Source organism: Saccopteryx leptura, chromosome 4 (genome assembly GCF_036850995.1).
Source record: "Saccopteryx leptura isolate mSacLep1 chromosome 4, mSacLep1_pri_phased_curated, whole genome shotgun sequence".
NCBI classification, from domain to species: Eukaryota; Metazoa; Chordata; class Mammalia; order Chiroptera; family Emballonuridae; genus Saccopteryx; species Saccopteryx leptura.
In genome coordinates, this window is record NC_089506.1 from 146,937,996 (window position 1) to 146,953,134 (window position 15,139).

The 15,139-nt window shown below is 38.0% G+C and overlaps 1 protein-coding gene across 1 annotated transcript in view; it reads left to right on the forward strand.

The window, feature by feature from the left end:
* Positions 1 to 15,139, forward strand: part of ADGRV1 (adhesion G protein-coupled receptor V1) — a 697,985-nt gene that overhangs the window by 267,065 nt on the left and 415,781 nt on the right. Inside the window, exons 70-74 of the mRNA XM_066381830.1 lie at positions 228 to 701; positions 5,121 to 5,264; positions 8,485 to 8,659; positions 9,308 to 9,443; positions 11,165 to 12,267. Coding sequence (XP_066237927.1) covers positions 228 to 701; positions 5,121 to 5,264; positions 8,485 to 8,659; positions 9,308 to 9,443; positions 11,165 to 12,267 — 2,032 coding nt within the window. The remainder of the gene's footprint in view (positions 1 to 227; positions 702 to 5,120; positions 5,265 to 8,484; positions 8,660 to 9,307; positions 9,444 to 11,164; positions 12,268 to 15,139) is intronic.

The window sequence follows — 15,139 nt, forward strand, 5'->3', positions numbered from 1 at the left end:
TTTTACTGCAAATTGCATACAACAGCCTGAAAGACTATACTTTCATGATACAGACATCACTCCTCCGTACTTTCTAAACTAACTGCTTGGACACACTGCCTTTAAGTATAATGATGCACAGTTACTATTTCCTCTTTGTGTATTATAAAGGAAAAAATAACTGAAAGGATTTTGATTTCGTTTACTGCATTATATAAAGTTGTTGGATTTTCCCCCTTTTATTTTAGGTTTACTGGGAAATAAGGAGTCAGTTTGATATCACTGGAGACTTTCTTTCTACCAAAGGATTTTTCACCATTGCTGATGGAGAGAGTGAAGTTAGCTTTGATGTTCATTTGCTGCCAGATGACACACCCGAGATAGAGGAGGAATATGTGATCCAGCTCGTTACTGTGGAGGGAGGGGCAGAATTGGACCCGGAAAGATGCATCACACAGTTCTCCGTCTCTGCGAATGATGACCCACATGGAGTGTTTGCTCTGTATGCAGATCGCCAGTCGGTACTTATTGGGCAGAACCTTAGTAGATTCATCCAAGTTAATGTAACCAGGCTTGCCGGAACTTTTGGAGATGTGGCTGTTGGATATCGAATATCTTCTAATCATAACGAGCAGCCAGTTGTTACAGAAGATGCAGAGAGGCAGCTGGTGGTCAAAGATGGTGCCCGATACACAGTGGACACGGTGCCAGTAAAGAGTCAGGTCTGTATTCTCTCTTTACTTTCCTGATCATCCCAACTACACTTCTTCAATGAGAGCCCTGACTTACATCATGATCCGTGTAAATTTTATTCAGTATTTAAAGGTAACCGTGAAAAATGCCTTGGAAAATGCGTAGTAATTATTGGATAATACATAGAGTGAAGTATTGTAAATTATAAGTGAATAAGTATATTCCAATTCAGAGATGAAATATTTTGTCTAGATAGTAGCAGGCATTTATTTCATACTTAAAAAGTTTCAAAAATTATTTCAGTTTTTCTACATATAAACCCTGACACACACACATGTGCGCGCACACACAAGGATACTTGTTGAGGGGAAATATTTAGGCTTTCTTGTGGGACTGGCATGTGCTTCTTGGAGTTTGGAGGGGCTACGTGAAGACAGAGACTGGTACCGGCTCCTGTCCTTGCAAATCTGGAACGTCAGGAATTGGCTTGACTTCCTGTGATAGGAAAGACAGAAGGCAGAAGACTACTCTGGCAAACGTATGGGGGGGAGGGTGGTCAAAGTGGGTGGATTTCCTTTGAGTCGAGTAGATATCTCAGCAGCCTTTCTCAGTCTGAACCACGGAAAGTGATTTGAGTGACTCTTTGTCTTATTCCTTCCAGGATTGGTCCGTAACTATGTAGTGTCGTTCTCTATGCATAGGAGAGAACTTATCTCATACATAGGGTGTATTATGGCACTGGTGGTTAATATGGTTGAGAAAGGCGGCCCCAGAGGGAAGCCAGATTAGAATAATCTTGAGAAAAATCTGCAGGGTGGATTGTGAAGCTAGGACAGAATCTGGCAAAGGTCCTCTTCTCTGGAGGAATGGTCAGGAGTGGAATTTAGAGTCTTTGAGGAACACCCATGTCAATTCCATGAATGGCTGTGGATTTGAGTGCCTGTCTTCACGAAAGGATAGTGGTCAGTTAGCCAGTGTTGAGCCAGAAAGAGCTATAATGCATAGAGATAATATTTTTGTCATTCTCTCTAGTCTAAAGCAATTCCTCCCTGCCCCAAATCTTCAAAGTGCCAGAAGATTGGTGGAAGGTCTGAGAGGCACTGATGAGTAGTGAAACATCATACTGTGACCCCTTTCCCACTGTAGGTCCTGAACCATGAATTAGACAAAAACTGGGATAAACGGAAGCTTTAACTCTGTGCGTGATGGAAGTTTTGGTTGATACAGGTCTGTCCTTTATCTTCCTGAAAATGACAAAAAGCTTTGGGATTTACCCACAACATTGTCAATGGGTAGTGAAAAGAAACTCCATAAGGCAGTAATAGGAGAAAAATGAAGCAATTTGCTATTTGTATTCTACTAAGTTTGGCCCACTCAGTAATTGATGATCTTAGTTTCATATAAGATTATGATCAATAGAAAATAGGCTGCCATTCAGAATAAACAACAAGCATATTACAAAAAGCTGCAATCTAGCTTTTTGATCTTTTGTGTACCTGAATCTACTTTTATTGTTTAAGAAAGGAGAAAAATAGAGTCTCTTAGTGAGACATGGGTTCCATAATTATTCCTATACCTCTGTAGCTCTTTGGACAATGGACTCAGTGCCACAGCCCTGTTGTATCAATGTCTAACCTCTCTTTCCTATATCCAAAAATTCTCAAGACTGAAATAGAGTACAAAGCTGGGGAAATAAAAGGTGAATTGATTTAAAGAGAATATTATTTTATTAAGTCTTGTTTATAAATTTATAAGAGGTTTTTTTTAAGTACAGTATGCTTAAATTATTATTGATTATTATATAATTATACAGTTATATAGTAACTTGAAACATTTTCCTGAACATATCTATGTACATTTTCCTGAACATAGATATGTACATTTTCCTGTACATATCTATCTTCTAAACACATTCAAGCTATAATCTCTGTTAATGAACACAAGGGGACATTTCTTCAGCTTTTTAAGGAAGAGTTTTGTTTTATATATCTGGCATTGGTAGTAAGATTTCATTGACAATAAGAACATGGCACATTGAAGATTTGATCATTCTATTATTTTGCTAAACAATGTGAAAAGTACAAAATTATTCTCAGGATAAGTATAGGAAAACCACAATATGTGATAAATATTATATGAACTAAAACCATTTATCTGCCTAACTCAGGTTGACTAACTAGAACATTTTGAAAGACAGTAGTTGTCTTTTGATTTCATTTTGAAAGCTTAATAATAGTTTATAAAGATTCTTAGCTTTCCTAATACTATTTGACTAATCTATGAATTTTAAAGTATTTTTGAATATATTTTGGTTATTTTTATTTCTATTTTCAATAGAGTAACAAAAGTTGACTAACTTATGCACACATGAAAGCTTCCTCTTATTTCTTTCATTTTAATGTCTTTTATTAACATTTAAAATTGCATAGGTTCCTTCTTTCTCTCCCATTCTAGGATTGTGATCTAAGATTGGACATAGATTGTATTAGGTCTTGCTGTGTGAATTAGTCTTCCAAGGAAACTGTTTGGAGCAGGGTGTGACATGCACATAAAACAAGGGTAGGATGTTTTCAGTGGTTCCCTTCTTTCTTCACACCCTGGATACAATGCATCACTCTTTGAAGTTTGAACGAGATTAGTTACGAGAATTACATACAGTTCTCCCTGTCCCACCTCCCTGGCAAAAGTTAGAACTTTGGACAGGTGAGCCACAGAGAAGGGCAGTGGATCTTTGGACAGGGTAAGTTTCCATTAGGTTCTGAAAACTAGAAGTCTCTCGGTGCTGGTTTAGCATCAGGACCTGGGAGTATAAATTTGCCTCATCTGGTTAACAATAGACTTCTTATATGAGGTACATACTGATGATAAGAATCATTGGCACACTAAAGGCACAAGTCTAAGTTTAAAAATATTCAAGCTAGAACACGAGAAGAATTTTACATTTGTGGTTGAGTCATTTATTCAAACACGTATTGAGCGCTTACTCTGTGCCAGCCACTGTGATAAGCAGAGCAGATACAAAGGTGACAAAGGCACAGTCTCTGTTGGCATGTCGCTCCTTGTCTAGTGCAGATGGCTCATTACCCAGCAATTATGAAAACATGGATGAGCAGTGTTTGCAATGTGCACAGGGTGTTATGGGGCTGTAAATTTTTTCTGTTTGTGCTCAAATGTGATCAAGAATGATGAGAAATATGTAGAATAGTATTGGTGATTCATACTGGAGAACATAACCGTTCCTAAAAACCCTCAAGTTTCTGTTCAGATTAATCCACCTGCTTTTCTTCTGCAAGGAAACCAGCTTTTTCTCAAGTTTGCTGTTACTGCTGTTCAACTCTCATGTTCAATTACTGTACCTTGAAGATTTGTTGCACCACACAAGTCTGTGTGTGCTGGCTGGGCTTATGGACAGAGGAGCCAGATGGGGAGGCTCAAATGATTAGGAGCCTGGCTCTTCCTTCTTTCGGAGATAGGGGTAAAAAACCCTCAGCTGGCCAGCCAGTGAGCTGCATGGGTTACAAGGGGTTATCCTTAGAGGAGAGCTGGGAAACACGTTTGAAGTCAGGACACTGATTTGTTTTCTTAGCACTTGACCTATGTTCATGTTCAGTGAACGTCATTCTGACAAAAATGAAGATGGATTAAATGAATGAAACATCTGTTACCCTCATTTTGCACAGCATTTTAAACTACTGTGGTACATATTTGACATATTTGGGGGTATGATGTTTGTTTAAGTACATTATCTTTAAAAGAAGATTCTACAGAAATGGTTATTTTTATGTTGAATATAGATATAGAGACTTTTTAGTAATATTCCAGGTTATAGGGTATCTTGGTAGCTTATCCATTATCAACAACAGTATTTCTATGGGAAAATGTATATTTAAAAAAAAAAAGACAACCAACTTTGGAGAAACACGAATTTTAAAATCCAGGATTTTCCTTATTCTTTGGATTCTAAAACTTTGAAAATCAATATTTATTATATAATAGTTATTTGTTAAATACTCAAATAATAAGTACACCTAAATCAGTATCCATTTTGAGTAAATATCAGAGGTATTTTTTACTACTCAGTGAAGAGGAAGAAATTGAGTTCTGTTGGTTTTAGGACCTGACACTATTCACCTGTGAGCTCTTTCCATTCCTGTAACACATGATTCTATCATGAATACTACTTGTGTGTCTCATTGTTCTTGATGCCATTTGGAAACGTGGAGAATTTGCAGATTTGTGTTTTTTATACTATTATTACCACTCTTCCCCACAGTCTCCATAACAGCAATTTGTTTTATAACATGCGGGAAAGAGAGGGTGTAGATTGATGAGACTGATACAAACGTATCCTGAGGCAGTGTGCTAAATGACTTATGCCAAATGTCAGTGTTTTTCTCTGAAAATTGTTTTTTACTACTAAAGAAGTCATTGATACTGTTTGTTTATAGGTCTTCCTGTCACTGGGCTCTAATTTCACCCTACAACTGCTGGCTGCGGTGCTTGTTGGTGGACGTTTCTATAGCATGCCAGAAATTCTCCAGGAAGCAAAGTCTGCTGTCCTTCCTGTCCCCGAGAAAGCTGCCAATTCTCAGGTAGTTATCTCTGGGTGTGGTGCTATCTGGGAACCACTAGCTTTACTAAGATTCAGACAGAATTCCTTAAGATTCATTATTTCCTTAAATCTAAGTAATCCTCACATCTGTCAGGGCGATGGGTCAAAAGAAGAAAGGGATTAAGAAGTCCAAATTGCCTGTTGTTAAAATAGTCACAGAGAGGTAAAGTACAATACAATATAGGGAATAGAGTCAATAATATTGTAATATCGCATATGGAATCAGATGGGTACTAAGCGAGGTGATCACTTCATAGGGCATGTAAATGTCTAATCACTGTGTGTACACCTGAAACTAATATAATTTTGTATGTCAACTGTAATTGAAAAATAAATTTGAAGAACTTAAAAATAAAATTAAAACCAAGTAATCCTATGCATATCAAAGTAGACATTATGGATATATTGTATAAAAATGATTTTTGAATTTTTGACATTTGATAGGATAATATATTTCCTTTCTGACGTTTTAGAAAGTTTATAGCTTGTAAAATTTTAATGTAAGGTATAGAATTTTTAAAATAACAGTCACCTAGAGTCAGAATTTCCAGGTCTTTTTCTTGACATTGAATATTTTTATTGAGATTATTTTATGCTAAATAATTAAAGTTAGAGTGAGACAGTTAATGTTTGCCTTTAAGTTTCGAGACTCTTCTTCTTGTGGTTTGTGCTGAAAGTAGGTACAATGGTGCGTGCTTGTGACACACTTGCACCAGTGGAGGGTTTCAAATAATTTAACAAGCGGTTCTCTGCCATAATGACCGTTTTAAGTGTAAAAAAACATATACCAAAAGGTAGTTTATTATTTCATGCATTTAATACTTAAGAACAATTAAAGAGGTATACAAACTAGATTATAAGAAAGTTTTAAAATATTAATGAAAATATATTTTAAAAATAGCTGACAAAAATAATAAAACTGTTTTTAAGTTATTTCCATACTGCTTCTTGATTGGCATCCTCACTTGCCATTTTTTTCACCTATGGATGGAATGAACATTACTGTGGGCGCTTAGAATATGTTGTTGCACAAATGGATGTTAAAAAAGAGTAAGAAGCCTGACTAGGCGGTGGCACAGTAGAGAGAACGTTGGACTGGGACGCAGAGGATCCAGGTTCAAAACCCCAAGGTCGCCAGCATGAGCGTGGGGTCACTGGCTTGAGCATGGGATCATAGACATGACCCCATGGTCGCTGACTTGAGCAAGGGGTCACTCACTGTATTGTAGCCCCTTGGTCAAGGCACATATGAAAAAGCAATCAATGAACAACTAAGGTACCACAACGAAGAATTTATGCTTCTCATCTCTCTCCCTTCCTATCTGTTCCTCCCTCTGACTCTCTTTCTGTCTCTGTCACAAAAAAAAAAAAGAAAGAAAGAAAGAAAGAAAGAAAAAATAGAGTAAGGAATGTACATTTGTGATTTCCACACTGGGCGGCTGCCCAGGCACCCACCTTAGAGAGAACCCTGATTACAAGTGCTGTTTTAACACCTGGTTCACTTAACTCAGCAAAAATTAGGTATGGGTCCTACTGAACTGGTGCTGAACTGGTGCTGATGCGAACTGGCACAATCTGGCTGAATCCCACCTAAGCATTTGAATCTTCTCCCTGAGTTCATTGTAGGAAAGATCATGTCCTCTGCCCTTCATGAATTCTATGAGAACAAGAAACAACTTGATGGTTTTACTTCCTGTGTAGCCCGATCCAGTCAACATAGGAGTAAGACAAGGCTGTTGTCTCTGGCTATAGTCATGTACAAACACCATAATGAGGTATCATGGCATCTTACTCCTAAAGCTGGGAGCTCCTTCCACTTGACTGGGAGAGGCGGGACCAAGCGGTGGATGTGAAGTCTGTGCCAGTGAAGAGGCAGGAGTGTGGGCGGATCTGGCCAGCAGCTTGTGTAACAGGGTCTCTGGCCACGTGGGAGATGCTCTTCAGTTACACCCTGGTGAACTGGCTTCTCCACTGGGCGTGAATTTGCCTTGTCTTTTGTAGTGCAGTCCACCAGCCTGGGGGGACTAGTTTTCTTTCCTTACCTCCTCTGGATTGTAGGGAATGAGGCTTTAGAATTTAATAATGCTTTGAAGTTTTGTTTTCTTTTTGCTCACAGGTTGTTATAAAAAATATTCTTTTCAACCTGCATTCCTCATTTCATGTAGCAGATATTTCCTTACATGGTCAGGGCTAGTCATGGGTGCTTCCATCCTCAGTGTATTCTTGGTACTCCTTACCAGTGTTTGAATGGGGTGTGTGGGTCCGTGTGTGCGACACTTTGTGACTAGGACACATAAACAGCCTCTGGCCATGTAGGAAGCATGATCTCAGACATACCAAGCCTTTTGGCAATTTAGTTTGATGTCAAACTAATTTTCTTGTTTATTTTTCTTGTTTTTCTCTTTTTATTTCCCCCTAGCTCCAGAAGCTATCCTGTGGCACCCTGCCACACTTTTCTGCTACTTTCCATTTCGATTTAAAATGAGAGAATGAGTCTTAACTTAGAACTGTTGATCACATAGTATCCCAGATTTACAGATATTGGGATCAAAAGAAGTAAACTGATTTGTCCAAAAGAAGCCAGGAATCTGGTTTTATACTTACTCATTGACCAGAACTTAATTCACTTAGAAATTATTTGTAAATGGGAGCAGTTGCCCTTACAAAGATATCTTATATGGGTAAAAAGATGATTCTTAAAAAAAAAAAAGTCTTTGAACCTATCTTATCTTCAAAAAGAAAGAAGATACTGAATTAAAGAGCTGAAAATAAACCTTAATGGAAAATCTGGTTTTTGGTGATCATTTTATAAACAAAAAATATATTATTAATGTCTTAGAAATAAGTCATATTTTAGTTCTAGACAAATTGGGTTCTACAAAGACACATGTACAAATCATACCACAATGCTATTTTTAATCTTCTGTTCTCATTTAACCAGAATTACATTTGTGTTTTTGGATATTTTTAATTTAAAGGATTATATTTTGAATAAAAATTAAGCTATAAGCTAAAATCAAAATTTTGATTATATTTTTATTTCAGATATCATTTCTTAATCATTACTCTTTAATTGAATGTATTTTAAAACAGGAAAATGCATTGTATTTAAAAACAAAAAGGAATTTGACTTTTAGCTCATGCTTCAGAAAACAAACCTTTAGCGAGAAATAAAATATTTTCAGTGTGTTTTTCCTCAGGTTGGATTTGAATCTACTGCTTTTTTGCTCACGGACCTCAGTGCTGGAACAAGCCGGGTTGTGATTTCTAGGAGAGGCACGTATGGCTCTCTCATGGTGGCCTGGGGGGCCGGCTACGCCCCTGGGCTAGGAGCCCCTGAACCCATTGTTGTGGGCAACGTGACCCCGAATCTCGGTGAGTTGTAGTTTTCTACTGTCTGCTCTGTAAATCTTGGCGCTGTGTAATTGGCCACTAATTTTCTTGGTCTGAGTCATCCTTACTCTTGAAAATGAACCATTTGGTTGTAATATAGTGTTCCCGTGTTTAAATGATCAGAATTGTAAGTGAAGTCTGCTTGGTGAGGAGGAGAGAAAGTTTATTAGTCAAATAAAAAAATTTCTACCCCACCTGGAAATAATGGTCACTAAGCAGACTGTTTATACTTCAGGAGTTAAAAGTAGTTCTAAAAACTTAATTTGGACCATGCTATAATAAGACACACCTTTGTGTTCACCTGAATATTTGACAGTAGAGCAACTGTTACTTAATCTACCTTATTATTTAATTGTATCATTAGCTTTGTGAGGGCAGTGAGATGCAGTGTTAGCAGGTTTGACTTCTCCCAGGTAGCGGAGACGAGGATTGAAGGCAAGGTTTATGTAGTCTAGTAGGGCACTTGCTATAACTTTATTTCTCTTTTTGTCTGCTTTTAAAATGTTTTACTTTTTGTAGACTGTCTTGAAATTTTGGAAAAGGAAATATTTCACTACATTTTTAAGAGCTGAATCCCAGTTAAAGGACTTGATAATGATACCCTACTTCTCTTTTCTTGCTTTCTTTCAGGGAGCCTTTCTTTTTCCCACGGAGAACAGAGTAAAGGTGTTTTGCTGTGGACACGTCCCAGCCCTGGGCAGCCGCAGGCCTTTGTCGTCCACCTCTCTGGAGTGCAGAGCAGTGCCCCCGGTGGGGCCGAGCTTAGGTAAGGCATCTCTGAGAGGTAATCTGGAATCTATCAGTTGAAACAGAAAAAGAACCCACAGGATCTCTTTCCCGAAGCAGACGTAGAACCAGTTTTGGTGTAGAATCACATGGCCTGCATGCCAGCGAGCCTCGGGGGAGGCTGACTTGCCCGAGTCTCCACCGTTCTTCACCTTGGAGAGAGCTCCTTGTGACGTCTAATTTAAGATTGTTGGCCTGGGATAGTATCTCTGATAAAAAATGTAATGGCAAAGTATTTTTAAAGGGGCTGTCTTTTGAGAAGTCACTGGAAAATACCTATGTTCCCCAAGAGATTCAGAGTAAGAAGAAGTCACCATAGTAGGGTAACAATATGATTTATGCCAATGGCTCTTTCGAGTTTAATTTAAATCAGAATATTGCAGATAAATATGATCAAGCCAAAAGCAATTTCCTTTCTCATGTCTAGGATGGGCTTGGTCAGAACAGCAGAGGGCAGACCTGAGAGCCAGATTCATGGATCTAGTGCTGGCTCTGCCACTTACTTGCTGTGTGACTTGGGAAAAGTTACTTGATCTTTCTGTTCTTCAGTTTACTTATTTGGAAAATGGGGAAAACGTGTGGACAAAATTAGGATCTGTTCAAGTGTGTTTGTGTACATATTTATGTGTGGGAGATACCAGTTGGCAGCATCAAATATAGCTTTAGGTTATACTTACATCATTTCAGAAGTGTTTGGCTACAGGATGTATTTCAGGTTAACAAATTCAAATGCCTTTAACAACAGCAATAATGCTAATAGTTTTATAGTGCTTACCCTAGGCCAGGCATTGCTTTAAGAATGGTATGTGTTTACTCAAACTTTTATTCTCTACAGCAGCCATATTACATAGATATTATTACTAATCCCATTTTATAGATAATGAGAGTCACAGATAGATTATGTAGCATACCTAGTGTCACACAGGTAATAATTGTTGGGACCATGATATGAATCCTGTCTGGCCACTGTCTGAGCTCTTAACCATTGTACTGTGTTAAATTATCAGTACTTTACAATAGAGAGCGATGAACTCTAGGGTGTCCTTCCTAAAGCTGTTCAAATGTAGACTCAGAAAAAAAATTAAATGTTAGCCAAAAGAAATATGTCTGTTGTCTGAATTAGGTTGATGGGCTATCAGTGTTACCTCTGACATACTGTTAACTCACAATAAAACTCCATAGAATAAAGCTAAGGATGAATCACTAATTGTGGATGTTTCCTCCAATTCACATATACAATTTTAGTAACATTTGTTTGAGAGAATAGTCCCATTTCGATCCATTTGAAAGAAGCAAGGATTTTTGCATTTAGTAGGGGAAACTATTTCTCTTTGGTACATAAGAAACCTGGCTGATACCAGAACATTGGAAGAACTTTTCCTTTGCTACGTACTGATCATCGCAGAGAGCCTGACATTTCAGGCCCTTGAGAATGCTGCTGTGGGGTGACTGGGGACACAGAGCAGAGACTTCTGAGCTTTTCACTCTCCTAAAACGTGGTAGGTCCCCTCCAGAGTGGTAGCAGCTCCTGCTCTTCTGTTTCTTGTGCTCTGATTTTTCATCAATAAATAGGGGTTTTTGGAATTTGAAAGGGCATGTCATTTTTAAGATACCCTTATGAGCAACATCTTAAATATGTGAAAATGAACCCCTGCAATGGTATTCCTATTATTCTCAATCTTTCCATGTGTTTCTTTTCAGATCAGGTTTCACTGTTGCTGAAATTGAACCAATGGGAGTCTTTCAATTTTCCCCTCGTTCAAGAAATGTCATAGTGTCAGAGGATACGCAGATGATCAAATTATATGTACAAAGACTCTTTGGGTTTCATGGCAATCTTATTAAAGTTTCCTATCAGACAACTGCAGGAAGTGCAAAGCCATTGGAAGATTTTGAGCCTGTTCAGAATGGGGAACTGCTTTTTCAAAAATTCCAAGCTGAGGTTAATTTTGAAATAATTATTTTTAATGACCAGCTTCCTGAGGTAGAAGAATTTTTTTACATTAATCTAACATCAGTAGAAATTAAAGGATTGCAAAAGTTTGCAAAAACAAATTGGAGACCACGCCTGAATCTAGATTTCAGTGTGGCAGTGGTCACAATACTGGATAATGATGACCTGGCAGGAATGGATGTTTCTGTCCCCAAGACAACTGAGATGGCAGCAGTTGACACGGTGCCCCTCCCCCTGGAAACTGACTCCTCTACCTCACACCCTGATATGACCCTGGTAACAGCCATTCCCCAGGCAACTGAAATGGCTGCTGCTGTTCCTGAGGCCGCTGTGACCCCGGAGAAACTGGTCACCCTTCCTGGCTCACCTGCTACGTCTGAGAAGCCTGATGTGGCCACTGTCACTGCAAATGTTTTCGTTTATGGAACATTTAGTCTTGGGCCACCCACTGTTTACGTTGAAGAGGAGATGAGGAATGGAACGCTGAACACTGCAGAAGTTCTTATTCGAAGAGCTGGTGGGTCTAGTGGCAGTGTCAGTGTGACAGTTAGGACTTATGGTGGAAGATCCGCTCAGGAGGATCTAAAGGCATTGCGCTTTCGTGACCTCGATGGGCTCTCCAACCTGACGTGGGCCATGGAAGACGAGGACTTTGAAGAACAAACTCTTACCCTTACATTTGTAGATGGAGAAAGAGAACGTAAAATATCAGTTCCAATTTTGGATGATGATGAGCCCGAAGGGCAGGAATTCTTCTACGTGTTTCTCACAGACCCTCGAGGGGGCGCACAGATTGTGGAGGGAGAGGATGACACAGGGTTTGCGGCGTTTGCGATGGTCATTATTACAGGTATATCTCTGGAGTGATGGGGATCAGAACGCACCGTGCTTGTGCTACAGGTTTTTATAAGATTGGAAGTCTGAATTACTTGAACCACTCCTAGTAATTCATTAAAATATTGTTTTCACGGACTCATAGACACAGAGAGCGAACAGGTGGCCACCAGAGGGGAAATAGAGTTAAGGGGTGAAAGTTAAGCTGAAAGAGGTGAAGGGAGTAAGAAGTACAGGTTGGTAGTTACAAAAGTCTCCTGGGGATTGAAGTACAGCATAGGAAAGATGGTCAATAATATTTTGATAACTATGTACCGTACCAGGTGGGTGCTGGAAATATCAGGGGACACACTATTTTTAATTTTTTATTAATTTTAGTTTATTGTGTTAACATGGATTCAAATGTCCCACTGAATATAACATCCTCACCCCCCCATATCCCTATTTACACCCCATTTGCCCCCCTCCCCCTAACTCCCTCTCCCCTTGCCGCTGGGATTTGCTGTCCTGTTATCTGTATCTATGTGTTATGTATATATAATTTCACTAATCCCTTCACCTTCTCTGATGCCATCCCCTCATCCCCTTCCCTCTGACAGCTGTCACTCTGCTCCCTGTGACCCCGTCTCTGCCTCTGTTTTGTTCCTCAGTTCACTTTGTTCATTAGATTTCACATATAAGTGAGATCATATGATATTTGTCTTTCTCTGCCTGGCTTATTTCACTTAGCATAATAATCTCCAGGTCTATCCATACAATGGCAAAAAGTAAGATTTCCTTCTTTTTCATGGCTGTGTAGTATTCCATTGTGTATATGTGCACGGCTTTTTAATCCACTCGTCCACTGATGGACACTTGGGCTGTTTCCAGATCTTGGCTATTGTAAACAATGCTGCATATCTTTTTTTTGAATCAGTGATTTGGTATTAGGATATTTTCTTAAAAGTGGGATAGCTGGGTCAAAAGGCAGTACCATTTTTAATTTTCTGAGGAAACACCATACTGTTTTTCACACTAGCTGCAGAAGTCTGCATTCCTATAAGCAATGCAGGAAAACCCTCACCAGTACTTACTGTGTGCTGATTTGTTAATAAACGCCATTCTGACAGGTGTGAGGTGGTATCTTGTGGTTTTAATTTGCATTTCTTTGATGATTAGTGATGTTGAACATTTTTTCATATGCCTATTGGCTATCTGTATGTCCTCTTTGAGAAGTGTCTATTCAGTTTTGTGCTCATTTTAAAATTGGATTGTTTACCTTCCTGTTGTTGAGCTTTAGAAGTTCTTTATAAATTTTGGTTATTAATCCTTATCGGACATATTGGCAAATATGTTCTCCCATTGTATGGGTTGTCTTTTTATTTTGTTAATGGTGTCTTTAGCTGTGCAAAAGCTTTTTAGTTTGATATAGTTCCATTTGTTCATCCTGTCCTATATTTCACTTGCCTGTGGAGATAAATCGGCAAAAATATTGCTACAAGTTATCGGAGTGTTGACTGCCTATGTTTTCTTCTAAGATGTTTATGGTTTTGTGACTTACATTTAAGTCTTTTATCCATTTTGAGTTTATTTTTGTGAATGGTGAAAGTTGGTGGTCTAGTTTCATTTTTTTGCATGTACCTGTCCAATTTTCCCAGCACCATTTATTAAAGAGACTGTCTTTAATTTATTGTATGCTTTTACCTCATTTGTCAAATATCAGTTGTCCATAAAGGCGTGGGTTTATTTCTGGATTCTGTTCTGTTCCATTGATCTATATGCCTGTTCTTATGCCAGTACCAGGCTGTTTTGATTACAATGGCTTTGTAGTATAACTTGATATCAGGAAGTGTGGTACCACCCACTTTATTCTTCATTTTCAAAATTACTGAGACTATTTGTGTTTTTATTATTTCATATAAATTTTTGGAATATTTGTTATATCTTTGAAGTATGCCATTGGTATTTTAATAGGAATTGCATTGAATTTATAGATTGCTTTGGGTAATATAGACATTTTAATGTTGTTTATTCTTCCTATCCATGAACATGGTCTATGCTTCCACTTGTTTGTATCATTTTTGACTTCTTTCTTTAAGATCTTATAATTTTCTGAGTATAAGTCTTTTACCTTCTTGGTTAAATTTACTCCTTGGTACTTTATATTTGTTGTAATAGTGAAGGGTATTTTTTCTTAATTTCTCTTTCAGACAGTTTATTGTTGGTGTATAAAAGTGCCAGTGATTTCTGAATATTAATTTTATGATATATCCTGCCACCTTGCCCAATTCATTTATCAGGTCTAGTAGTCTTTTGATACTTTAGGGTTTTCTATGTACAGTATCATATCATCAGCAAATAATGATAATTTTACTCTTTCTTTTCCAATTTGGATGCCTTTTATTTCTTCTTCCTGTCTGATTGCTGTGGCTAGGACTTCTAGAACTATATTGAATAAGAGTGGTGAAAGGGGGCACCCTGCCTTGTTTCTGATCTTAAAGGGATTGCACTTAGTTTTTGCCCATTGTGTATGATGTTGACTGTTGGTTTGTCATAGATGACCTTTATCATGTTGAGATATGTTCCATGTATTCCTACTTTGCTGAGAGTTTTTTTTTTTATCATAAATGGATGCTGGATTTATTTTATTTTATCAAATTCTTTTTCTGCATGTATTTATATAATCTTATGATTTTAATTCTTCCTTTTGTTTATGTGATCAATCACATTGGTTTGTGAGCGTCGTACCAGCCTTGCTTTCTTGGAATGAATCCCACTTGATCATGACGTATGACTTTTTTAATGTATTGTTGGATCTGGTTTGCTGATATTTTGTTGAGAATTTTATCATCTATGTTTATCAGGAATATTGGCCTATAGTTTTCTTTGTTTGTAGTTTCTTTACCTGC